This window comes from Hemiscyllium ocellatum, chromosome 18 (genome assembly GCF_020745735.1).
Source record: "Hemiscyllium ocellatum isolate sHemOce1 chromosome 18, sHemOce1.pat.X.cur, whole genome shotgun sequence".
In the NCBI taxonomy this organism is placed as follows: domain Eukaryota; kingdom Metazoa; phylum Chordata; class Chondrichthyes; order Orectolobiformes; family Hemiscylliidae; genus Hemiscyllium; species Hemiscyllium ocellatum.
Genome location: NC_083418.1, coordinates 57024414 through 57051048, shown reverse-complemented (window position 1 = coordinate 57051048; position 26635 = coordinate 57024414). Strand labels below are relative to the sequence as shown.

General features: G+C 39.4%; 1 protein-coding gene across 1 annotated transcript in view; it reads right to left on the bottom strand.

Annotated features, from left to right (window-relative positions):
* Window positions 1–1144: 1144 nt before the first annotated feature.
* mapk8ip1b (mitogen-activated protein kinase 8 interacting protein 1b) overlaps window positions 1145–26635 on the bottom strand; it is a 150780-nt gene continuing 125289 nt past the window's right edge. Inside the window, exons 6-12 of the mRNA XM_060838555.1 lie at window positions 22398–22473; window positions 11013–11185; window positions 10046–10155; window positions 7757–7876; window positions 5513–5583; window positions 2756–2854; window positions 1145–1324 (exon numbers count right to left, since the gene is read on the bottom strand). Coding sequence (XP_060694538.1) covers window positions 1252–1324; window positions 2756–2854; window positions 5513–5583; window positions 7757–7876; window positions 10046–10155; window positions 11013–11185; window positions 22398–22473 — 722 coding nt within the window. The 3' untranslated portion in view covers window positions 1145–1251. The remainder of the gene's footprint in view (window positions 1325–2755; window positions 2855–5512; window positions 5584–7756; window positions 7877–10045; window positions 10156–11012; window positions 11186–22397; window positions 22474–26635) is intronic.

Here is a 26635-nt window from a genome sequence, read left to right as displayed (position 1 = left end):
TTTGTAAAATCTCCAAACCATGAGATTTTGTGTGGACATTTTCAAGTTATCAGACATGAAGAAAGATTTAAGCCATTAAAATTAAGAGGAAGTTCAAGCCCTCATCACTGGGAAGTCATGTTAAAACTATTTCAGCAGTCCAAAAAGAAAAACAAGAAAAAGTTAGTTAAGAGTTAAAACAGAGGTGACATTTCTCTGGGATTGAATATCTGAAAAAGGATATTGCAAGGGGAAATAAAGGTTGAATTTCTTTTTGCTTTATGTCAGCATTTAAAATTAATTCACACATATAAATGTCATAAACTTTGTTTCCTTTCCTTTCTTTTGTGCAATGAACTTGAATAGTGATAGTCTTGTGTGAATATCGTCAATGACTAAACCCCATGGTAACAAACTGCAAAAATACAGATTAAGATCAATCAAGTCAGCTTTCATTCTGGGACCTCCAAGCCCATCAACTTGGATTGTAACAGCATCCAAAATTGGTATTCTAAAATTCCATGTAAATGAAACATAATTTAAACTTAGTCAGTCACAATTGAAACAATGCTCTCGACTATATTGTAATGTGGTACCACACACACTTGTGAATTTGCAAATGGACTGTGCAGCAATTGATAATTGAATAGTTTGATGTCACCCATGATGCCATGTAACCTTCAGCAACACTTGTTCTTTTTAATGAAGGTGGTAATCGTACAGGTTTCCCCCCCCCCCCAACAAAAAAAAGGAATGATTGTTGTGCAAAGAAACAAAGTGTAGAAGGTGCTGTCATCAAACTTTAAATAAACTATGTTGTACACTCCATGAACAAAGTTTAAGAACTTTACACACAACACTATTAAATGAATACAGTGTAACGTCATTGTTACAATCTTGTAACTCCCGAGTAGTTTGGTGCCATTTTGTCCTGCTATTTCGCCAGCTTTATATTCTGGCCCATCACACCATGTACCCAATGCACACAAGGATGTTAAGAAGCAAGCAGTTGAGCTGTTTTGCCATGACATGATGGAACATGAGATGGGACCGGATTTGCAGAGAAGAGGGATAAGAGGCACAAACTGATGGAGAATGCTGTCAACCCGTGTAGCATGGCTAAAAGTAACAATAGGTAAAATGTTTCAAATGAGATGCTGTATAGTTCTGGATCATGATATAGGACCTCTGGCTCAGTATGTTCATGCATCATGGTGAGTTTGAGAAGGAGACCGCAAGGAGTTCAGAGCAACACCCACAGCTCAGAGACTTCTACTCCAGATAAATGTCTTCTGTTGGACAGGTGTATTCAATGTATTCTTTGTAGAATAGCTGGAAGGCCCTCCTGTACAAGAGGGGAAACAGAAATATTTAACATTAAATGCCAAACTTACATCTCCTTCATTGACCAACTCTATCATGTTTATCATACGGACAGACAAATCTTTATTCAAAAAAGGAGAAAGTAAGGACTGCAGATGCTGGATATCAGAGCTGAAAATGTGTTGGAAAAGCACAGCAGGTCAGGCAGATTCTCCTGTTCCTTGGATGCTGCCTGACCTGCTGCGCTTTTCCAGCAACACATTTTCAGATCTTCATTCAAATCCTACTATGGTTGAGTCAATCTCCAAACGTTTTGGAGTGAAGGAAAATAGCTTCTATAATAGGTATAAGCCACTTAGGCTGAAAAGAACAGGGTGAAGTTAGAATAATGGGCTCCATGTAGAAGCTTTGCACCCTGGCTTTTGAGCCCAGTGATCCATTCTCACAAACCCAACTCTGTAAACCCCCAGTGTCAACCACATTCATTTTATTCAAACTCTAAGAGGAAGAGGAACTCAAATTGTGGCCCAGTCATGATGACTACCACCCTCACTCCACTTCCTCTGAAGTACAAATTGTCATCTTTTATGGTGGTAGCCCAGCGATTATTTATGTTGAGAAGGCTGTACATGGATTAATGTACCAAATGTTTACAACTAAGATCAACCAGTGTTTTTGGGGAAGTAAAGCTGACATGGGATGTGGAACAAAAGGTGGGTAAAGAGGTCAGCCATCATCAAATCAAAGAATTTCAGACAGGTTTGAAGCACTAAATGGTCCATTGGCACTTCCATGTTCCAACTAACACAAATGACAAGAATGAAATATAGCACAATCTCACTGGATATATAATGTTTACATTTACTGCCAAAGCTCACTTAAAACTGGCTTTACTTTTAATGCAAACTTTACAAAGTGTAAGGAAAACAAATGTCAGGCAAGAAGGATAACCACAAATTTTGTTAAGGTGGGATCATAAAACCCAAATATAGAAGGAGTCCATTTAACCGATCATTTCTTTGCCAAAGGCTAATATGGATACATAGCCCTCACTATTAATGTAGGCCATTCCATGGCCCAAAACCGTTCTGAGTTAGGAGATTTCTCCCAGCTTATCTGTTTGTCAAGACTTTGATTGATCACCTGCACTGGTCTATAGGGTTTTGTTTTTCAATCACTAGTGGTCTCTGACTGTACTGGGAAGGTCACCTTGGATACTGGTTCTCAAATCTCTCTTGTGGGACTATGAACCTACAACGGAGTCATAGATGATGGTCCTATTATAAAAGTTAGAGGTGGCACATTGACAAAAGGGAAAATGGGCTTAAAACAAGATGAAATTAGTGCATTGCAGTCTGAGCACCACTCTTTTTGAACACACTGGCCCATAGAAATAGGCAGTGAATTTCTCCTTTTTCCAAATAGAAGTTTGAAAAAAAAGAGATAAGCATACCCCACTGATTCGGCTATTGGTTTGGTTGAATCCTCAGAGACAAAAACATGGGAAGCAAATCGATGGTCTGAAGGATGTTTGGTAATAAATCCAAAATATCTAGAAAGAGAACAAATGCAGCAAGAAGACAGCATTGAGATTTTTTTCTTAGAATCACAGAATTATACAGTATACCAGGCAGTTATTTGGCCCATCTAGCCTCAAAATCCAGATGGCCTCCTTCTTTACAGACCGCAATTTCCCTTCCCACCTGGTTAAAGATGCCCTCCAACGCATCTCGTCCACATCCCGCACCTCCGCCCTCAGACCCCACCCCTCCAACCGTAACAAGGACAGAACACTCCTGGTGCTCACCTTCCACCCTATCAACCAAATCATCTGCCGATATTTCCACCACCTCCAAAAAGGCCCCACCACCAGGGATATATTTCCCTCCCCATCCCTTTCCTCCTTCCGCAAAGACCATTCCCCTCTGTGACTACCTGGTCAGGTCCACAACACCCAACAACCCACCCTCCCATCCTGGCACCTTCCCCTGCCACCGCAGGAGCTGCAAAACCTGCGCCCACACCTCCTTCCTCACCTCCATCCAAGGCCCTAAAGGAGCCTTTTACATCCAAAGTTTTACCTGCATATCCACTAATATCATTTATTGTATCTGTTACTCCCGATGCGGTCTCCTCTACACTAGGGAGACTGGTGCCTCCTAGCAGGACGTTTTAGGGAACATCTCCGGGACACCTGCACCAATCAACCACACCGCCCCATGGCCTAACATTTCAACTCCCCCTCCCATTCTGCCAAGGACATGGAGGTCCTGGGCCTCCTTCACCGCCGCTCCCTCACCAGACGCCTGGAAGAAGAACGCTCATCTTCCGCCTCAGAACACTTCAACCCTATGGCATCAATGTGGACTTCAACAGTTTCCTCATTCCCCCTTCCCCCACCTCACCCTAGTTCCAAACTTCCAGCTCAGCACTGTCCCCATGACTTGTCCTACCTTGCTTATCTTCTTTTCCACCTATCCACTCCACCCTCCTCCATCTCCTCCCCCACGCACCTATTGTACTCTATGCTACTTGCTCCCCAACCCCACCCTCCTGTAGCTTATCTCTCCACACTTCAGGCTCTCTGCCTTTATTCCTGATGAAGTGTTTTTGCCCGAAACGTCGATTTTACTGCTCCTCGGATGCTGCCTGAACTGCTGTGCTCTTCTAGCACCACTAATCCAAAATCAAAGTGTTATAAGTTAGCCCCACTTCCTTGCACTTGCCTCAAAAGATCATTTATCCTTTGATTATTTATCTCATCCTCTTTCGAAACATACTCTCGAATCTGCTTTCACCTCTTTCAAATGAAGCAGTCCAAACTATCTAAAAAAAATACTCACCGCCTTCTGGAATAAAACAAGGAACTGCAGATGCTGAAGATCTGAAACAAAAATAAATTGCTGGAGAAACTAAACAAGTCTCACAGCGTCTGTGGGAAGAAAGCAGAGTCAATGTTGAGTCCAGTGACTCAACCAGAACAACATGAACCCTTTATTACCTTGAAACCTCCAATAAATCCTAAACTTCTCTGGTCATAGGAGAACAATCACATTTTAATTTGTCTCTCTAATGAATTACTAGAATAGTACATCACAAAAAGACAATCAACCAACTGAGTCTGTACCAGTTTTGATTTTGAACTACAACCTAATTAATCCCACTTTCTTTCCATTCCTGCAATTTCTCCCTTTCAAGTATTCACCCAATCCCCTTACTAAAACAAAACTTTTCACCTCATTTTATAGTTCCAAGGATGTAAACTCCTCCAGTTCTGAAGAAGGGTCACTGGATCCGAAACACTAACTCTACTTTCTTCCCACAGATGCTGCCAGACCGGATAGGTTTCGCCAACAATTTCTGGTTTTGTTCCAGGTCTCCGGCATCTGCAGTTATTTTGTCTTTTTTAAAAAAAATCAATTCCTCTATTGCCTCCTCCTTCACATTCCCCATTGCTGGAATCAATCCAGCAAATTTCCTTCGCAACACCTTCAAAACCAAAACTGCATGCCCCGATCTATATTAAACAACACACCGACGCTTTACAATCACAAATTTCTGTTAAAACTCATTATTTTCAGGTCTTTTGACATCTTTGGACTTCAGTCCCTTGTCTGCTTTGAATCTTCTAAACTCTTCTGCTATACAAGATTCTGCTATTTGTTTCTTAAATCTACTTGTTGGGCCACTGAGACAAGGCATTAAATAGGAATGAGCGAACGTTAGTGTGGGACTGGTGTCACGTATCAGTCCGAAGGCATAGGAACACCAGATTCTCATTCCTAGTGAGCATCGTTACGGCTACCACCATTTCCTTTTATATTTTAAAAACTGATTTTAAGTGATCAAAGTGCCACAGTGCAGGGGGGAGCTAATGTGCTGGATTACGGTTCCTGGTCTGTTGAGTGGCTATTTCAGTCACATAGCCACTTCGCTCAATAAGTGAACAACAGCTGGGTACTGAGTGGTCTCTCCATGGTTGAATATCCAGGTGACAGATTTAAACTAGTACTGCAACAAATTGCACTTATGTCCTGCTTTTAAATAGAATAAACATCCAAAGTAGAGTAGGGCTGGGTTGACAAAGATTGCCAGAAAATGGGAATATCCTTTCTTACCTTGGTGTCAGGTAGTCAATGTGGTTACTTTTGTCACATCACTACCAGCCAACTCAACTTGAAAAATATTAAACTCCTGTGAATGGACTTACTTGGTGTTCTTTGGATGATACCCGCAGAAAGAAACGTTCTTCAGTTGAAAAAAGTGACTGCATTTACTGGCCTGTCATAAAACAAAACAATAGGAGCAGAATTTATTTTTAAAAGCAGAATTTTATATTTCATACTTGTGTAGATGCAATTTTACACAGGCTTTTTTAAAAATATCAAATGATAGCTTGGTCATAATGAGTCACAAATACACTAAAGGATTACTGCAGATAAAGTTGAATATACTATTCTGCTGCTAAGGTAGAAGTGTGTTTAATTGAGTCAATCCTTCAAAACACAACATGAGGTTACTCAGAATGGGATTAAGGCAAGGGATGTTTATAGACTGGTGTGAGATCGTAAATTTCTAACATGAAGTTAGAAGAAACCAGCATGATATTTATTACCTCACTTTGTTATGTGACATTTGAAGTCTGCAGATATTTCTTGAGATAGAGTTTATTTCATCCAGTTTAGATGTAACATATTGCAATGTCCACTGATCTACACTGTTTAGATTAATAAAAGGATCTATTGTTGTGATACTTTCACAGTGGTGTATAAATTCCTGCACTGTATGTTTGACAAATGGAGCAATAAAGAACATTATTCCAGTTGTATATTTATCATAAATTTAGGTATTAAAAGAATGTTAGTTTAAAAACTAAAAAAAGAGTAAATGTAAAATGAATGACGTGGAAAATTTGAAATAAAATTAATAAAATAATTAGTTTTGTGTCAGTGGAGAGATTGCTGAATAAAAGGAATGAATGTGTAGTATATAGGTTAGAGAACTGTAGAACAGAACAGAACAGGTTTTTGGACACTCAATTACACTAGATCTGGTAAAGTGTAATTTAGTCAGTAATTCTTTGCTCACTTCTCATCCCTGAAAGTTTTCTCCCAGATATTCATCCAATTCCCCCTTAAAAAGGCGATTATTGAATCAGTATTGACCACACGATTAATTTACTCCAAATTGTATGAAGATGCTCTGTAACATGTATTTCCTCCAGGTTGCCTCAGTCCTTTCTTGCTAATAATTTTAAATCTGCATCTTCTGATTTTTTTTAACCCCTGAGCCACTGGGAACAGTTTTTTCTTTATTTGCTTCTAAACCCTTCATGATCTTCAAGATCTCTATCAAATCTCCTCTTCTCTCTAAGGAGAGTGACCCTAGTTTCTTTATGTCTTTGTTAGTCTCTATGTAACTAACTCTCAGAACAATTCCAATTGTTAATATTTAAAAACAAAGTTATCTTTCCATCCTTATGCACTCAACCATTTTTCTTTTACATATTCCAAAGTTGACATTTACAATGAAAGTTAGAGGCAAGTTGTCCAGAAAATTAAACCTCGCTATCAGTGAAGGTGCTGCAGTGATGGGAGTATGTGACAACACTATGATCTTTATAAAACATAAAGCTTAGAATAGGAAATGCAAAATAAAGACAGAATGCAGGACCATAAGACAAGAACTGATTAATGTTGCACTCTTTCCTGGTAACATCCCTTATTAGGGAAGCACAATCTAACAAGACATCAGCAATTCCATGGGAGGAGTATTACATCAGGTTGTATTGCATAATTTATTTCTAACTAATTGATCTCATATGGTATACATGAGGGGGAACTCACAGAATGGTTAAAGTAGAGAAGAGGCAGATTTCTTTCGTGCCTGACCTCTGGAAGATCAAAGCTGCTCACTCATCCTGCATCTGTCACCTTTAGATGTTTGGCCAATTACCTTTTGAAAGCCATGGTGGAACCTGCCATCACCAAACTAATCAGGCAGTGCATTCTAGATCCTAAACCACTCACTGCGTGCGGAGAAAGGATCACTTGATCCAAAATGTTAACTGTTTCTCTCCACAGATGCTGCCAGGTAGGAGCAAATTACTGCAGATGCTGAAATCTGTACTGAAAATGACAAATGCTCAAGATGACAGCAGGTCAGACAGCATCCATGGAGACAGCAAGTTAGATAGATGTTGCCAGGCCTGCTATACCTTTCCAGCAATGTCAGTTTTTTTGTCACAGTGTAGACGGCTTTTCCTCAAATTTGTTATTGGTTGGAGTAACTAAGCCAAAGTGTGGAAATGTAGAAGAATGTGTAATGGTGTGAAGGCCATTTCTATTATAAAGACGGAAATAACAACATTTCTCTTTTAGAGAATCCTTTGTGCTCTGAACTATCATTCCATTCAACAGTTAATTTATGCAAGTAATACAGGCAAGGTAATTACCTTCTCGTAGACTCCACGTCCATCGAGTTGTACAGCTATTTTAATTCCTTGCATACTGATCTCCAGGACACAGCAAGAGGGAGGGTTGAACTGGACAGTCAATCTTCTTGTTGTTGCAATCTATTCAGAAGAAAACAGCAGTCATTCAGATTTCAGGTATAAAAGTTGAGGTACCAAATTTAAAATAGCAATTTAACCTGGTATCTGTTCACTATTTTTCTCCTTTTGATGCACAAATCCTAGCCAATATCTAGCAACAAGAAAAAGTTACAAAAAACACACAATCCAGTCATATCTTACAGCAGTTTGGGCAAGGGTGCTGCACGATATGTCTACAAATGGTTTCCAACAGTGATAACAAAGTGCTTCATTGCATGATGGCAAGGGTTTATATATATATTTTAAGATTTGGATTTCAAAATAGAGGCAGATGAATGTGGGTCAGTTCATTGAAGATAATTTTTTCAACTGGTCAGAAATTTATTTGGACCAGTGACTCAGGTGCATCAAGTCAATAAAAGTATGTTACTGCTGTTAGGTTCCTGGAAGAAACCCTGTAATTTTAATAAATTGAATGTTTACACTGCTAACAGACCAGAAAAACACTAGTTTTAGCTTTTTAGTTCAGTTCAGAAGAGTCAAAAATTCAATTCAGGCTGCATATGTTTCTGAGAGTAGACAAATCAAACTTTTAGTTCAGGGGAACCAGTCACCAGATCGGAAGTTTTAGTTTGTGGAGTTTCTAAGCTAGGGAAATTGGACAGAAATGTTCAAGATGTTAGAACTGAAAAACAGTTTAGGTCACGGTGAGATTTGAACCAGAGTCTCCAGAACATTAGCTAATCATTCTCGATTAACAGTCTAGTGATAACACCATTAGGCCATTGGCTCCCCTTAATTAAGCAAATTTGATCTTGTCCTTGCTAAGGACTAATTCTATCTTCCCATGAAGATCCTTTAAAATGATGTGCTGTCCCCAAACACGCTTTCAGCCATTTCACTGCAGATGTTGAGATAACCCACACCTCTCGACTCCTTCAGAAATCAAAGATCTCTCTCAGCCTCATATATTCATAGGGTATCCACAACCTTCTGGGGTAGAGAATTTCCAAGATTTACTGCCATTTGAGTGAGAAAATGCATCTTCATCTTACTCCTAAATGACTGATTACTTGTCCAGAGATGGGGTCCATGTTCGAGATTCATCAAGGGAAAACAAGGTTTGCCTGTCAGATTTACATGTCTCAATGAGATCACATCATTTTTCCAAATTCTAGATGATGAACCTAATGAACTCGGCCTCTCACCTTAGGGCAATTATCTCAACCCAGAAACCAATCTAGTGAATGTTGTTGTACCGCCTCTAAACGCAGTATGTGCTTCCTTAAATAGTGATTAAAAGAATTCAGTGTACTCTAGGTATTGTCTCATTGAAGTCCTACATAAATTACATCAACATTTCCCTATTCATAATCCAACCCCCATTACAATAAAGACCAACATTCCACTTGCCTTCCCTACCCTATTATTTGTCTTCCCTATTACTGTATGGTGACTGTTTTTTGTACAAATGCATTCAAGTCATTCTAAACTTCAACACTTAAAAGTTTCATTTCTTTAAGAAAAAATCTGCTTTTCTATTCTACCAAAACAAATAAACTTGCATTGCCCAATCTTTACAACCATCTGCAACCTTCTTGCCCACTATCTGAACCAGTCTGTCTTTGTTTCAGTCTGTATCTTTCACACAGCTTAGGTTCTCATCTAGCTTTGTACCAGATGCAACCTTCACTACTGTGCCACTTCATCTGTCATTAATATACTCTACAAATAGCTGAGCGTCTGGCACTGATCCTTGCTGCAGTTCACAGCCTAACTTGAAAATATTCGCTTTATCCTGCTCTTTGCTTCATGATTGTTAACTAATCCACTAGCCATACTTCTCTATTAAACTCCACTCCATAAGCCTGTGTCTTATGCACTAGCTTTGTGTTAAAAGTTGTAAATAACCTTTAAGGGTTTCAGGGATGGTGGAGACCTGTGGAAATGCACGTACACTATGCCAGTTGCTTTCCTTTTACCCATACGATTTATATTCACAAAAAATTTTAATAAAATGTATCCAGTTTGCTTAAAGGCAGAAATGTGCATTCAACACTTAAATTTCAATTTGAGTGTTTGTTTTCCATCACTCCATATTAAGGATATTGCTCCTGTTTCAAGTCCAGGATAAAAATGGTTCCATTGTGATTTTCAGAAGACAGTTTTTTCCCAGTATTTTCATGTTACCTTCTGCATGGCTGCACACAGTACATCATTCCCTTTATGGTATGGCACTTGGACTGAACCCAAGAATTTCAGATGGAATTTATCTACCCAGTCATTCTTTTCTGCTACTGCTGCTGAAGGAGACATAGGGAGGAGAAAAAACATGATTACATATTTATAACATCAACCTATTTGTTTAAGCAATGTTTAAAAACAAGCTCTACATTTTTAAAAGACTTTTTGACTGGAAACATGTAATTACAGTAGGGTTGAAATGATTTCTGATAGCGTGCACTAACACATTGGAATTAGATATCACTTTTGCAATCTTAATGTAGATGGCAAGCCTTGTTTGAGATATTTTGGGACAAAAGATCAATTTGGATGGAAGTGCTGGAAAAATAGTTGGTTATAATTTTAGCACTTATTTTTTATAAAGTCGTGAGCTGTTATTTTCATTGAAGGGGCAAGGACAAAAGCTTCAAATTAATTCATTTTCTGGGCCAGAGAGACTGATTTGCTACCAACTAATTTACAATTGTCAATGTTGATACGTTGCTTATGCCTTTCATTACCTCCATCTTTGTAAAGCATGTCTAATGTATAAATCCAACTTCCTAATACTGGCAAGGTTAAGGGGGAAATCACTACTTGCTTTGCACAAAGGACAATTAGCACAAATCTACAATAGGTTCACCTCTCACTGTTACCTTGCCACCCCCCAAAGTAGTGAGTAATTTGTATACTATGCATATGTCAATTTTTGATTCAACTCCTGGTTAAACCTAAATCAAGAACTTGGTTTGTCAGCAATTCAGACAGAAAGAACATAAGTCCATCAGTCTGAAACACTGAGTTAACCTCTTCCCTTTCTCTATTAAGGCTGTCTGAGAGGGATTCAGTTTTTACATCCCATTTCAAGTTTATTGCATTTTGCTTATTGGTATGAGTGCCTGGCTTTACTATATAGTTAATGCAAATCAAATACCTGCAAACTGTCCTCGTTCCATGTTGACTTCGAGTGCATAGTATGCTGGGAAGATTCCTCTTTCACCTGTTCGCATATTGTAGGCATGGTACCAGTAATCATCAGCCTGCATGTCTACGAGGAGAGGGTCATCGACCTCTAACTCCAGCTCATCATCATGCCGAGGCACAAATCTACACAGTGACAAGCAAGACTACCTTAAAAGGAAAGAAAAGCTTTTCCAAGCACTAAGACTTAATTGAAATTAAACTAAAGGTGAAAATGTAATTGCAGTGAACTTACAGTTATAGTTAGTCAGACTAGTGATTTGTAGATAAGAATCAAATTCATTTTTTTGAAAATCAAGTGCACTAATGAAGCACCTATTTAAAAGAAAGTGACTTGAATTTGATATAAACTTTTCAAGATCACTGCACATGCAAAGCTCTAAAGTCATTAAAGTATTTTTGAAGTCTAATCACTATGGTAATGTTGGAAACAAAACAGCTTATTTGTACTGGGGATTGTCTATGAACAATAATATTACAATTACCAAATAATCAGTTTTTGAGGCATTGAATAAGGAATCCATACTTGAATGGACAGTAGGGATAATTCCCCTGCTGTCATTCAAAATACCACCATTGAATCAGTTCACCAAGGCAGACATTAGATTAGATTAGATTAGCTTAGCTACACAGTGTGGAAACAGGCCCTTCGGCCCAACAAGTCCACACCGACCCTCCGAAGAGCAACCCACCCAGACCAATTCCCCCACATTTAACCCAGAACCTAACACTATGGGCAATTTAGCATGGCCAATTCACCTGACCTGCACATCTTTGGACTGTGGGAGGAAACTGGAGGACCTGCAGGAAATCCACGCAGACACGAGGAGAATGTGCAAACTCCCCACAGACAGTTGCCCAAGGCAGGAATTGAACCTGGGTCCCTGGTGCTGTGAGGCCACAGTGCTAGCCAGGGAGTCACCGTGCTGCCCCATGACCTTGGTTTTAATGTTTCTTCCTAAAGATGGCACCTCCAATATCTAACATGCACTGAAGAGCAGAATTGAGGGAAATTGCATCCAGTCCATTTATAAAGCCAGCCCAATGGTTTACTAAGAATCAGAGTCATATAGAATGGAAACAGACTCTTCAGTCCAACTCAGTCCATGCCAACTATGTTCCCAAACTAAACTAGAACCACACTTACCTGTGTTTGGTCCATATCCCTTGAAATATTTCCTATTCATATACTTATTCAAACATCTTTTAAAACGTTGTAACTGTACCTGTATCCACCACTTCCTCTGGTAGTTCGTTCGACACAATAAGCACACACTGAAAAATTTGCCCCTCATGTTCTTTTCAAATCTTTCTCATCTTACAAAAATGCCCTCTAGCTTTGAACTCCAAACACTCTAGGGGAAAGATCCTAGCAATTCATCTTATCTATACCCCTCACAATTTTATAAACCTCTAAAGGTCAACCCTCCAGTGAACAAAGTTCCAGCCTATATGCTCAAACCCTTCATGCCTGGCAACATTGTGGTAAAGCTTTCCCGAATCCTATCCAATCTATGCTAGATTGACCAGAACTGCGCACAGTACTTCACAGGTCACCTCACAACCTCAGCATGACATCCCAACTCCTTATCTCAAAGGTCTAAGCAATGAAGGCAAGCATGCTAAATGCCTTCTTAACCACTATCTACCTGTGAAGCAAATTTCAAAAACTTATGCACATAAGTTAAATTCCACATTATGTGACAATAGTTTTTCACTGGAGTTCTATAATTTTATCACCACTCCACCAAAACTCCAATTACGTGATCTTGCACATATTACAATGTGGAAATGCATTTGCAGTTCTACATAGAATATCTTCTGTTTCATTGATCAAGGTAAATTAGCTGTTTATATACTAATATGTGTGTCACTAAATGTACAATTTTAAAGCAAGATAAGGACTGAATTAAATGTTGCATGGGCTCTTTCAGTGATCATTGCCAACAACAGCATGCATTTATATGGCACCTCTAATGTAATCAAGTATTCCAGGCTATTTAAAGGCACTAAGTGACAATGAGCAAAAAAAAACAGGAGACTTTCTTGTAGCTCTGACAACTATTAAAAGATTTATACAATACTCCAAGTAATAATGCCACCACGGTGGCTCAGTGGTTAGCACTGCTGCCTCACAGCACCAGGGTTCCAGGTTCAATTCCAGCCTTGGGCGACTGTTTGCACATTCTCCCCGCGCCTGCAAGGGTTTCCTCCAGGTGCTCCGGTTTCCTCCCACAGTCACAAAGATGTGCAGGTCAGGGTGAACTGGCCACACTAAATTGCCCATAATGTTAAGTGGATTAGTCAGCAGGAAATGGATCTGGGTAGGATACTCTTTGGACGGTCAGTGTGGACTGGTTGGGCCAAAGGGCTCGTTTCCACACTGTAGGGAATCTAATCTATTCATTCCCTTGCCACCTCAGCTGACAGGATTACACAGAGCTCTTGCATGTCCATTCTATCAACCAGTGTAAATAAGTGCGGCGTTTAATGAACAGATGGAGACATGGGGTCTGCACAAACCAAATACAGACATATTCGTTATACCAATGCAAGCATCAGGAGTTAGAGGGCACTGATCTAACGTGAAAAACGAAGAATTGAGTGACAGGAGAAAAAACCTTTTTTCATAGTAAATGGTTAAAATCTGGAATATATTGCCCAAGAGAATGATGGTGATGGATTCAACCATGACTCAAATGAAAATTGAATCATCATCTGTAGAGAAAAAGAATCGTAGGGCCAATGGGGAAGTCAGGGGTGTGAAACTAGCTGAGGTTCTCCTGCAGAGAGCCAGCACAGAACTACCACTTAGCCCATCATGTCTATGATTTGATAGATACCTTTGTTTACAGCCAATTCATGCACAGCAAGTTTCTACCAACAAAAACTATTGCCAAATTAATTGAATTTTCTTGCTATTACTTGGAGATGTATCAGCTAGGAGAAAATTCACTGCTGCTGAATAAGCAAAATGGGATTGGAGCCAACTTACACAATATGGTCAAGTTCTAAAATGAAACTTGAGCTCATGGCTACACTATCAAGTGAAAACATTAAAAATTACCCACTTAGCATTTGTAATAATTCTGTAGATTTTTGGGAGTACCATTAGCTGCTGGTTTGATTATTTAAAACATGTCTATTGACAGCTACAATTGATCATTGCACATGCTGCACTCCATCCTCATTTGAAATTACACCATGGGTATAGCTACATAAGTGTTTGTGTGCTCATCTTAAACTGCTCTTATTTTAAAGCCAGAATTTACTCAGTCTCTTATGAGGTAGCTCCTCCACTAAAATGAGGGGGGAGACGGGCAGACTACTGGGCTCAAAACAAGTGCTTATATCTCAGTATTTAAGAGTACAGTGTTGAAGGTGAAGCATCCGGCTTCCATTACTAACGCAATCTGCTAACCTATGGATTGTATCATTAATAATGTGAAATCATGTATGTGGTTAGTCAGAAACAGAATTTTCAGCACAGTAGCAGGCTATTCATCCTAACAGTTTAATACAGAGCACACAGAGGCAGGAGACAAGCTACATAATGGTTCAAAAATTGGCTATCATACAGAAAACACGAGTTTAAAAATAGTTAGACTACTGGTAGCTGGGAAGTGGTGTTCTGCAGGAATTGGGGCTGAGACTACTGTCCTGTACAATTTACATAATGGAATGGACATAGCAATCAAAATCATATCCTCTTTTAGTATCCATGCGTTTAGACAAAGCTGTGTCAGTCTTGGTGCAGCAGTAGCACTCTTGTCTCTGAATGAGGAGGCTGGATGTTCAAATCCCGCTTGAGAGTTTAGAACAAAAGTCAGCGTCAGAGCATTACATTGTCTAAAATGCTGTCTTTTGGTCAGGATTATAAAGTGAACCCTCTTTTGTTCTCCAATTGGGATGGAAAATATCTCTTGGAAGTACACTGAAGAGGAGTGGGCAAGTTCTCGCTGATAATGCAGGCCAAAAGCCATCCTTCAACAAACATCATTAAAGTTAAAGTTATATCAAAGACACTACCACATTGCTGTTTCTGGGAGTTTACGGTGCACAGAGTTGCCAACGTGCCATATTTCTCACATTCCAGCAGTTACAACACTTCATTGACTATTGCAGGGGGTGCCATTAAACTATTGCTCCAGAGACCAGATTAACACTGAGGATTTGAGTACAAACATATAGAATAGGAACAGAAGTAGACCATTAAACCCTGGAGTCCTCTGTGCCTTTCCATAAGATCATTGTTCTGATTGTGCTTCGATTTTCACATTTCCAACTGCTTGCCAGAACTTTAAATTCACTTCCTTTAAAATACTTGATGATCTTGCCTCCATTGCCTGAGGCAGAGAACTCGAAAGTAAACCTCAAAGGAAAGAAAAAAATCTCATCTGTGTTCAGAAAGGCTAAAACCTCATTTTGAAATTCTGCCCATTAGTTCTAGACTGACCTAGAGTTTCCATTTCCACCTTAAGACCATAGAGGATATTATAAACTTCATTTGAGTCACCCCTCACTCTTTTAAACTCCAGTAGAAAAAACTCCAGCCTGTACAACCTGTGTGGTTCATAGCTGTTGTGAAGGTGTAAGGGGTACTGTACCTTTAAGAGAGTTAAAAGCTAGCAGAACTACCTGATACATTTGTCTTGTTCAGAACATTTTGGTGTTGTAACAATTTAGTCCAGCAGCTGGTGTAGCTGGTTGTCTGGAGACAACAAAACAATTTTGAATTTGACCAGTTTAAATTATACCCCAAAATACCAACATCCAATTAAAAATTTGAATTTAGTATATTGACAATATTAAAAACCAATGAAACAATCTGTTGCTTTATAGGTATACGATCGGGAATATTGAACAATTGGAGGAGAGCCACCAACCCACCAGCATGTAAAGACTGCCCAAAAAATGGCTCTCTATAAAGGTGACCTGTGAAACGGAAATCCCTAAGAAGAAAAGAAGGCAGAGGAAGCCAAAAGCGAAGTTCCGACAGCTGGCTGGTTTTGAAATTTGAATTTGATTAAGATTTATCAGACTAGTATTGCAGAAGGGGAAGGAGAAAGATAGGTTAGAGAAAGGAGTTGTAAATAGTTGTTAGCTAATTATTCTGTGTTATACTTTAAGGAATAAAGTGGTTACTTTTACTTTAACTAGTTCTTGGCCTCAAATTTTCACACAGATTACCACACAGGGTAAATCTTGTGTTGCTGGTTTAAAATAACATGGGGAGGTGGGGGTGCTTACCCTGTGTCGTAACAATATGACTACCTACTTATTCCAAGTATCAATCATGTAAACCTTCTCTGAAACGCCTTCAGTCTTTAACTAAGGACTCCAAAGCTGAACATAGTATGAGATATGGTCTCTCCAATGCCCTGTCTAATTGAAGCACATCATTTTTACCTTCAATTCACCTGTAATAAAGAGCAGCATCCTATTAGTTTGTTAACTATGTGCTGTACCTGCATCCTTAACTTTTGTATAAAAGCAATTGACAAAGGGTCAGTTAGACTCGAAACATCAACTCTTTTCTCTCCTTACAGATGCTGCCAGACCTGCTGAGATTTTCCAGCATTTTCTCTTTTGGTTCCTTAACTTTTGTGACTCACGCACTGGAACATCTAGTGTTCTTCTACGCCTCAGAATTCTGCAGTCATTCACAATTTAAGTAATACTCTGCTATTTCATTCTTCGTGCCAAACCGACCAATTTCATGCTTTCCCACATTATATTCCAAATGCCAGATTTTCACCCAATCACTGAAAATATCTGTATCCATCTGCAAGCTTATGTTTTCTTCACATAATACTTTTCTACCTCTCAGTGTCATCTACAAATTTGCTTCCCTCAATTGTGTCAGTGATGAAGTTGTAAAATCTTGAGGTCCCAACACAGACTCCTATGTAACTCCACTCATCAATATCCTGTTATTCAGCCAAAAGGCCTATTTGTGTATACTGTCTATATCTGACAGACAATCTTTTATCCATGCTAATATGCCATCCCCTATACCATGAGGATTTTTTTTTTTGCTATGGCACCTTAATAAATGCTTTCTGGAAATCCAAGTGCAATATTTCCACAGGCTTCACTTTATCCACAGCACAGAACATAAATTGGTTAAAACGTAAATTCTGTTCAACGAAACCATGCTGACCCTTCCTGATTACCTGGAGTTTTCCCAAAACTGTGCAGCTGTAATAATGGATTAATCAAAAACATACATCAAGCTAATTGGCTGATAGACAAAAAAAAAGAGGAAACTTTCTCCCATCTTGAATTGAGGGCTTATATTTGCTGTGTTTCAGTCTAATGGACTCTTTGCTCAATTAAATAAAACTTTAGAAATGAAGCACCAATCCATCTATGACCTCACTAGCCACCTCTTTTTAAGACCAGAGGGTGAACACCACCTGGATCCAGAGTCATGAGAGATCACAGCTAAGTCAGTTTGCTATATACCAGTTTCCTTGTAATTATAATTCTACAAGCTCATCTCTTCCTTTCACCTCCTGATTTACCATTATTGAAATAGTTTTTTTTCCTTAGGTAGTGTTGATTGTGTCTTCACATTTGTTCATTTAATCCACCACGTCTTAATCATCTACAACTAATTCCCCAATCTTATGTGCAAAAGGATCAACACACCATGTACTTTTTTGCTAAAAAGCTTACAAAAATTAGATTCTTAACTTTGTCTCATATTCTGGTTTCTTTCTCCTGATGAACCTTTTGGTAACTTTATGTTCTGACCAATCAGATTTGCTACTCATCTTTGAGCAATAAGTTGATTTTTCCTTAAGTTTGGTGCTCATCCCACTTCTAAAGAGGTCCTCCCTTTAGTACTTTTCTTTTTGTAGCAACATAATTATTCTGAAGATTGCAAAATATCACCCTAAATGTCTGCCACTACATCTTTATTAATCTAATTCTTATCAGTTCATTTTAGGTGGCTCAGCTTTCATGCCCATGTATTTGCCCTTTTTTTAGGGTTAAAATCTTAGTCTTTAATCTAATCTACTCTTTCAAATGAAAATGTTAAATTCAATCACATTGTGGTCACTTAAAATTTCAGAAGGGAGGATTAGTCTGAAGTCATTCACAAATCCTGCCCCATTACACAATATAAAACATAAATTGCACTTTGGTTAGTTCCAGAAACTCAGATGATGAAATTTGAATTAATCTGGAATTAATTTTTTAAAAAAATTGTTTGCCCAATGACAAACATGAATGCACAGACAATTGCTGCAAAAGTCATTCTTGTTCATGAATACCCCTTAGAGAGAATATGCTATCTTTCTCTGGTCTATCAGAACCATTTTCTCTAACTCAAACCCCGCAGCAATGTGGTTGACTCTGGAATGGTCGAGTTGTACCAAATCACTATCCTTAAGGAGTGAAATTGGACAGAGCATCAGCATGGTCAACAGAAAAGATCGCACATCACATTTTGACCCTGTAAAGTCTTCTTTTCTAATATCCAGGAGACTGTGCCAAAATTGAGAAAGCTGTCTCACAAGCTAGTCAAGTAATAGCCTCCATAATCACGCTCATTGAATCATACCATACAGTGTCCCAGAGACCACCATCACTATTTGCTGGGTACATCTTGTCCCATCAACTGGCCAGACATGGCAGCACTTTGACATATAGGTAGAAAAAGGTTGCTCTGGGAGGCCTTAACACTGACACCAGACCCTACAAAACTTAATGTCAAAGACATATCAGTTGATTATTATTTATAGTTTCCTCCCTCTCCACCCCCTAACTTGGCTAATGAATCAATACTTCCTCAAGCTGAGGGCCAATTTCAAGAAAGGAATGGGGTAAATAATTTGCTCTGGGTGTGGGACTTCAATGCCAATCACTAAAAATGGCTTGGTACAGCCACCGCTGACTGAGTTGGCCAAGTCAGAGGATGTAGCTGCTGGACTGGGTCTGCAGGTGGTGAGAAAGGAAGCAAGGAAAAAAACTCTACTTGTGCTTATCCCCATCTTTCTACTTGTCACAGAGGCATCGACCCAAGACAGTTAAAAGTTAGGAGTGACAGTGGCACAGTCCTCGTCAACTTAAATTCCCACCTTCACTTTGAGAAAACTCTCCATTGTGTAGTGTGGCAACACCATGATAAGTGAAACAGATTAAGCAGATCCAGCAATTCAAAAAGTATGAGACATTACACTCCTGACCTGTGTCTTTATAGACCGTTGACTGGCATTTGGGAGAGTTACTTGCTGCAGAATTCTTAGCCTCTGACTTATCCTGTAACTACAGTATTTACATGACTGGTCCACAAGATAGGGTCCTTCAAAAGCATGTTTTCAAACTGTGATTTCTACCATCTAGGACGACAAGGGCAGCAGATGCCATGGGAGCACCACTGCCATCTGCAGGTATTCCCCCCCCCCCACCCAAGTCAGATACCATCCTTTAAAAATTATTTAATCATTTCTTTCCTGTCATGGAATCAATATACAGGAATTCCTTTCCAAACAGCATTGTGTATACCTAAAGCACAGGGACTGCATTGGTTGAAGGTGGCAACTCACCACCACTTTTCCAATGTCAGTCAGGGATGCACAATGAAATGCTGGCCTAGTTTACAATTTCCACATCCCATAATAAAGCACTTTGGGATTCCTGAGGACATGAAAGGTCCAAAATGAATCAAAGTATTTCTTTCATGTGAGCCTCTTTCTTCAGTTTGTTTTATCCTTATATTTTTATTCACACAAGGGGTTAAATTATTGAATAATGTGCTTTTGCATGAACTCTCCTGCACCTTTTCAAATATTCCAAACAGATGTGTTAATATTCTATTCATTTTTTGTTTGTTCTACCCTCATCCCCAAATAAAGAGCAAATTTCCACAACCTATTTCTTCGTTCTTCTTGTTCTTTATGCCTCAATGATCTCACATCTAATTATGTTGCGATTTTGGACAATTGACAAATACAATACAATAATGCAAATTGCAATCAGCTCTGTTCTCACAAAACACTAAAGCATGTGCTGAAATAGCAGAGAACCAGGAAAAAGGGCACTAAGTGGCTGACAGCAAATGTATTACAATGCTTGGTAATAACAAATGATAACAATTTTGTTATTTTAACAGGTTTTCAAAACTATACCAATTATAAATTTCCTCCCTGCAGTGTTATGAATATGTGGCGCAAAAACATGTGGACCCAATCTATCGTGTTAACACAGGAATCAGAGTCATAACAGCTATATAATTACAAACACGTCCTAATGAATGGATTAGATCAATTAACTGAGTGTCAAGTTACAGTATCTGGCTGTAGTTAATCTACCAGAGGCAGATGGTTTAACATGATTTGTTTCACAGCTCTTTTCATATGCTACCCAAGTAACACGTAATCTTGATGCCCATTCCTCAACAACCTCAAGAAAGATTGCGACAAACTTTCCAGTTTTATCCTCTTCTCAGAAAACCTCTATGAAGCACCATGGATTATAATAGTAAATACAAACAGAAAATCTTATCTACTCATTTGCAACATCTAGATGCTGATGGTCAGGGCGATAATCATCATCTCACCCTCAGTTGCCCTTGTTTGTTGTGGGGGCGAACTGCCTCCTAGGTCAATTAGAATGGAGGTAGCACAGAAAAGTGGGAGCGTGGCTGATTAGATTAGATTCCCTACAGTGTGGAAACAGGACCTTCGGTCCAACTAGTCCACACTAACCCACCCAGATCCATTCTCCCTAACTAATGCATCTAATACTATGGGCAATTTAGCATGACCAATTCACCTAACCTGCACATCTTTGGACTGTGGGAGGAAACTGGAGCACCAAGAAATCAACGCAGACACGGGAAGAATGTGCAAACTCCGCACAGACAGTCGCCCGAGGGTGGAATTGAACTCGGGTCCCTGGCACTGTAAGGCAGCAATGCTAACCACTGCGCCACCCTGCCGCCCTATGAGAGAACCAGGCAGCTTTGACAGCAGAACAACGTGGATAGAAATGGGGTAGGAAAATATTCAAAAAGTGGCATCATTTTTAAATCAAATCCGAAGGAGGAACAGCAAAACCTGGGCATTTTAAGATAATCAAATGGGTTAATTGTCAGTAGGATTGTTTGTATTATATGTGCTTGATCAACAAGTGATTAATGAATTCATTAAACAAAGAAGCCAGAAGTAAAAGGGGCATGAACATCAGGGACAGAGATAAAAACAATTCAGATGATGCCAATACAAGCAAAGTAAAAGCTCAGCTCAAGAACACTTCTGCTACAGTCAACCAGAAGCCTAAGAAATGGAGGCATTTTAAACTCCTGCTGAAAATTAAAATTATCCTGGTCTGTCTCTGATCTCTGTGCTTCTCAGTCTCTGGAGCATAAAACAATCAAAAGATGTACAAAAATAAATTGTTGCAGATTTCAGAAGATTGAAACAAAAACAAAAAATGCTCAAAGCATTCAACGGTTCAAGCAGTATTTGCAAAGAGAGAAACAGCTAACATTTTGGTCAGAACAGACAGCGGTCATGGACCTGAAAGAACAACTTTGTTTCTCTCTCTCTATATATATAATGCAGCCTGATCTGCAGAGTATTTCTAACACTTCCTACTTTTGTTTTCAAGACAGGTATGTCTTCAACAGGATGTATATTTTTCTTCTCCCACACAGATACCTTTTCCATTTAAAAAAAAAATTAAATAGAGTTGCTCAATTCAAAACGGTTTTTTAAACCTCACTGTAAACATCACGTAACAGATGTGGAGACTTGTGCCCTCAAGCTGTTATTCAAGTAAGTTGAAAGGTGTTTGAGCAGAAAGTGCTAGGTGCAAACAAAAATATTAATACAGCGAACCAAAGCGCATCAGAAAATCAGGGGCACTGCACAGGAATGGGCTTCCAACAATTCTTCTGTTCATTGGCAGCAACCTCAGATGTGTGACACGACAATGTAAGAAATGCTAATGGTGTTTCTCCAGGTCTTTCAAAGTACTACTGTATTTCAAATGCTCCAATTGGCTGCAAAGTAGGGAAAAAAGAACACTGGGACTCCTAGAGGATTTCACCACTGTCAGGACATCCAATGGCCATAACTCAATGGGAAACATGGCAAGGTCACACAAATGTGTGAATGACCAGATAATCTGTTTCAGTAACATTGGCTGAGGGACAAACATTGGCCATGATACCAGTGGATCAACAATAGGAAATGATGAAACCAGTGGTGACTTAATCCAAAGGCAAGTGAACAGAATTGGAGTCAGTAGCCTTAGTTAAAGGCAAGCACTGGCAAAGTGAGTTAGATGTGTCTTTGTGTATTTGATGTGAAGTGGTTCTTACCTGAATACTGCTCTGTGTGTTTGATCTCTTTCTTCTCCATTTATTGTACATGAAAATAATCCAAAGGATTCTGCACCTAATAGAAACAAACAAATTTAAATGAACTCATTTCAATGCCATTGCATTTAAAATAATCAAACTTTACACCCATTTGCTGAAATGCTAGTTTAGTTACTCTGCACATATCTTAACCTCAAAAGTTTAAAGTTGCCCAGGCACTGGCAACTCTTCATAAGATGATGGAAGCAGATTCAATAGTGAATTGCCAACAACAATTGGATCAACGCTAGAATGGAAGAAACCCGACAGGGCTACAAAGAAAGAACAGGAGGAAAGGGGACTAATTGGATAATTCTTTCAAAGAGACAGAATAGGCACAACAGTCCAAATGGGGAGAACATTTTATTATTCCATACATTATTTTAACAACACTGCTATGTGAAGATGGTTTCAGAGGGACAGGTCAATGTTAAGAATTTTGCACAGAAGTTTTTTCCTGATTTTAACAGAGCTTATCACCTCAGTAAAAAATATTAGAAAGACAACTATTGGATGGACAGTTTTTTAATCTGCAAATACTGGATTACCTAATGTGTCAATTGCAAGGTCCAGAAACAACTATGACAGAATTCAGATCCTTATGAGATTTTGATATTGTTTCCTTCACCTTCTGAATACTTTGGTAAGTAGCACTGAGACAAGCGATTCATGCAGATTCTGTACTTGATTCACAATCCTCCTAACAGCCTTTTTCTTCTTGCACTACAGATTTATCATGCACCAATACACAAGACCAATTCCCAACCTCTGATTGGAGGTCCCAGCAGCCAATAGCTAATTAGAGAAAATGGGGAAAAAAAAGTTTCTAATGATGCTTTGCAATTTTATAGAGACGGGTTTCTGTAAAACACTCCCTTGATGCACCAAACTTTACCCATTATGAGGTACGCGTCACAGTGAGCCGATACTAGCCTATAAATTCTGAACTCATTACACATGGAATGAAAGGAGCTTTGGGAAGGATTTGGTGTGAACACTGTGTAGACTTGGCTTCACGATTCCACCCCTAGCCCCAACCTTTGAGTACTGAAGTTCTATTAAGTGTGGGGAAAACAGGAAGTAAATCAATATAAAATAATTTGTCTTGACAGATGTTGCCAGACCTGCAGAGATCGCCAAAGTACTTTGCTTTTATTTAGGAAAATTAATTTATCCATCATTTTCAGTCATGAAGGCTTGACAGTCTCTTTGAAAGTAGACTCAGCAATGCATAGGGGCCATAGAAAGTATACCTGCATGATCATATCGAAGACCCAGGAGTGAAACTCTCAATATCATATCTTGCTGACTCATTGACTGGTCAATAACATTACGGAAAAGGGTGTCATTACTGGAGCAGATTAGCACAGCTCCAACAACGTTCAAGAAGCTTGGCACCATCCAAGACAAAGCAGCCGACTTGATGGCATCACATCCACAAGTATCCACTTCGTCCAATGATTCAACAGCAGCAGAGTGTACGATCAATAAGACGTACTGCAAAAGTCAGCCCAAGATCCTTAGATAGCACCTTCCAAACCTCCAACTACTTCTATCTAGAAGGAGAAGGGCAGCAGATACATGGGAACACCATCACTAAGTTCCCCTCCAAGCAACCCACTATCCTGATTTAGAAATATATATCATTTCTTCTCTACCGCTGGGTCAAAATCCTGGAATTTCCAGTGGGCCAATCTACAGCAGGTGGGCTGCATTGGTTCAAGAAAGCTGGCCAGCCTATGAACAAATTAAGAAAATTTATTATTAAATCATTGGAATTATTGCTTAATCCCTAATGCCCTGGAGATGATGGTAATGTGCCATGTAGTCTAGGTGCAGCAATACTGTCATTAGGGAGAGTTCCAGGATTTTGGCCCAATATCACGGAAGAACAGAATTGTATAGCTCAGAATCAGGACATTATCTTGTTAGGTAACTTGCAGTAAATGGCATCACCATACGTTCTCTTCTAGGTGATGGATGCTGCAGGATTGGAAGGCTTTATCAAAAACCATCTCACTTTATGCAAGCAATTCTGCTCTGGATTTGGTGAATGTGCTTTGGAACATTGCAATGTTGAGAAACAATTCAATTTCTACTGAGGTCCTTAACAACCTTGAGGTCTCAATGTTGAATTCACCGTGGGCGGCACGGTGGCACAGTGGTTAGCACTGCTGCCTCACAGCGCCTGTAGACCAGGGTTCAATTCCCGACTCAGGTGACTGACTGTGTGGAGTTTGCACGTTCTCCCCGTGTCTGCGTGGGTTTCCTCCGGGTGCTCCGGTTTCCTCCCACAGTCCAAAGATGTGCGGGTCAGGTGAATTGGCCAAGCTAAATTGCCCGTAGTGTTAGGTAAGGGGTAAATGTAGGGGTATGGGTGGGTTGCGCTTCGGCGGGTCGGTGTGGACTTGTTGGGCCGAAGGGCCTGTTTCCACACTGAAAGTCTAATCTAATCTAATCTAATCTTCTGACACTGGCCTCACCATGTTTGTTCTCCGCTTTTCTTACGTTCTGTCCTTCTCCCACCCATCTCTTGTTCCAAGCACAGCCTTGTGTAGTTTGTGCCATTTTTACTCTGCACTTAGACTGGACAAATTCTCTCCCTTTCATGGTTTAATTTACACTGCTTTTTCTCCTTCTCCACCGTTAACTTTTGCACTGGGTCTCTGCCTCAGTCAAACATATAGATAAAACAAACAATTTTCTAATATCTCTCTGTACGAAGAGTCATACCAGATTTGAAATGCTGATTCGGCTTTTTCTCCACAGATGTTGCCAGACCGGTGGAGTTTTCTAGCATTCACTGTGCATGTTTCAATCAAACTCTGTCTACATGTCTAGGGCAGTCATTCTCATGTCAACTCAGGAATTCATCTTAGTCCATACGTGACCCATGGCGACAATGAGGTTCAGAGCAGAACGGGTTCTGTTTGCTTTTATTACTTCATGCTATGTGATCACTACTGAGGACGACAACATGTATTGACAATCTACAATTGTCCTTCAATAAGGTGACAGAAGTTCAAGAATGAAGCAATTTGAGTGTTCATCTGGTATTAGTAAACCCCCAGTGTTGCTAAATAAAAAGACAGAGTTCCACACTTAACTGAACAGCAGTGAAGAAATTGTAATGCAGTTCCAAGTTAGGATGGTATGCTGCTTGGGGAAGAACTTGGAGGGTTTGGAAGAGATTGTCAAAGGAAACTTAACAAGTTGCTGCAATGCATCATCCATATAGTATCCATTGATACTACTCTATGGTGGAGGGATTGAATGTTTGAGGTAGATAGGGTATCAGTTAAGAGGTCGGTTTTGTCTTCAATGGTGTTGAACTACCTGAGCAGCTGCAGCCATCTGGGCAAGTGTATTCCATCAGACCCCTGAAATTTGATTAGACAATAAGGAATCAGGTGGAGAGTTACTCACCACACAGTTCCCAGATTCTGTCGTATTCTTGTCACCTTGTGGAACCCAAATTGAGCATCACTGCGAAGGTTATCACTAAGTAAGAGCTGCTTGATATAGTACTGTCGATGACATTTTCCATCACTTTACTGACAGACAATGGACTGATGCAGTGGTTATTGACTGGGCTAATTTGTCCTGTTTTTGTGATTTATACACACATACACGAGAAGTTTTGTTTTACATTGTTGGATAGAACAGTTGGTTCTGAGGTACAAATCTTCAGTATGACAGCCAAGATGTTGTCCAGACTGGTGGCCTTTGCGAGATTCAGTGTAATTTTGTGTTAGAACCTCAGGATAGTGCTATCTGAAGTTTAGATCTGTCCAATGTTGGTCACTTGGCCTGATGGTAAAGGTAAAGTAAGGGGTATTGAGCATATAGTTTTACAGTGCATAGTGTGGTGGAAGACAACAGAAGAATAAGTCATCGCATTTAAATGGACAAAGATTCTAAGAGAATTGGACTTTTAACAGAGGACTCATCTGCCCACTTAGGAAACTATTTTGAGGAAAAACAGGTGTATTCTTTCCTGTTGTGCCAAAACAATACTGAACCAAATATTGTGGGAGTTTGCATTGTGCCAATTAGTTGCCATGCTCCTCTATTACAGTATGATCACATTCTTAAGTGGTTTATTGTCTTCAGAACCACTTTGTAAAGTTTGGAGGCTATGATTGCATGATAAATACATTTTTTTTTTCCAGTCTCAGTATGAGAACCATATACTACAG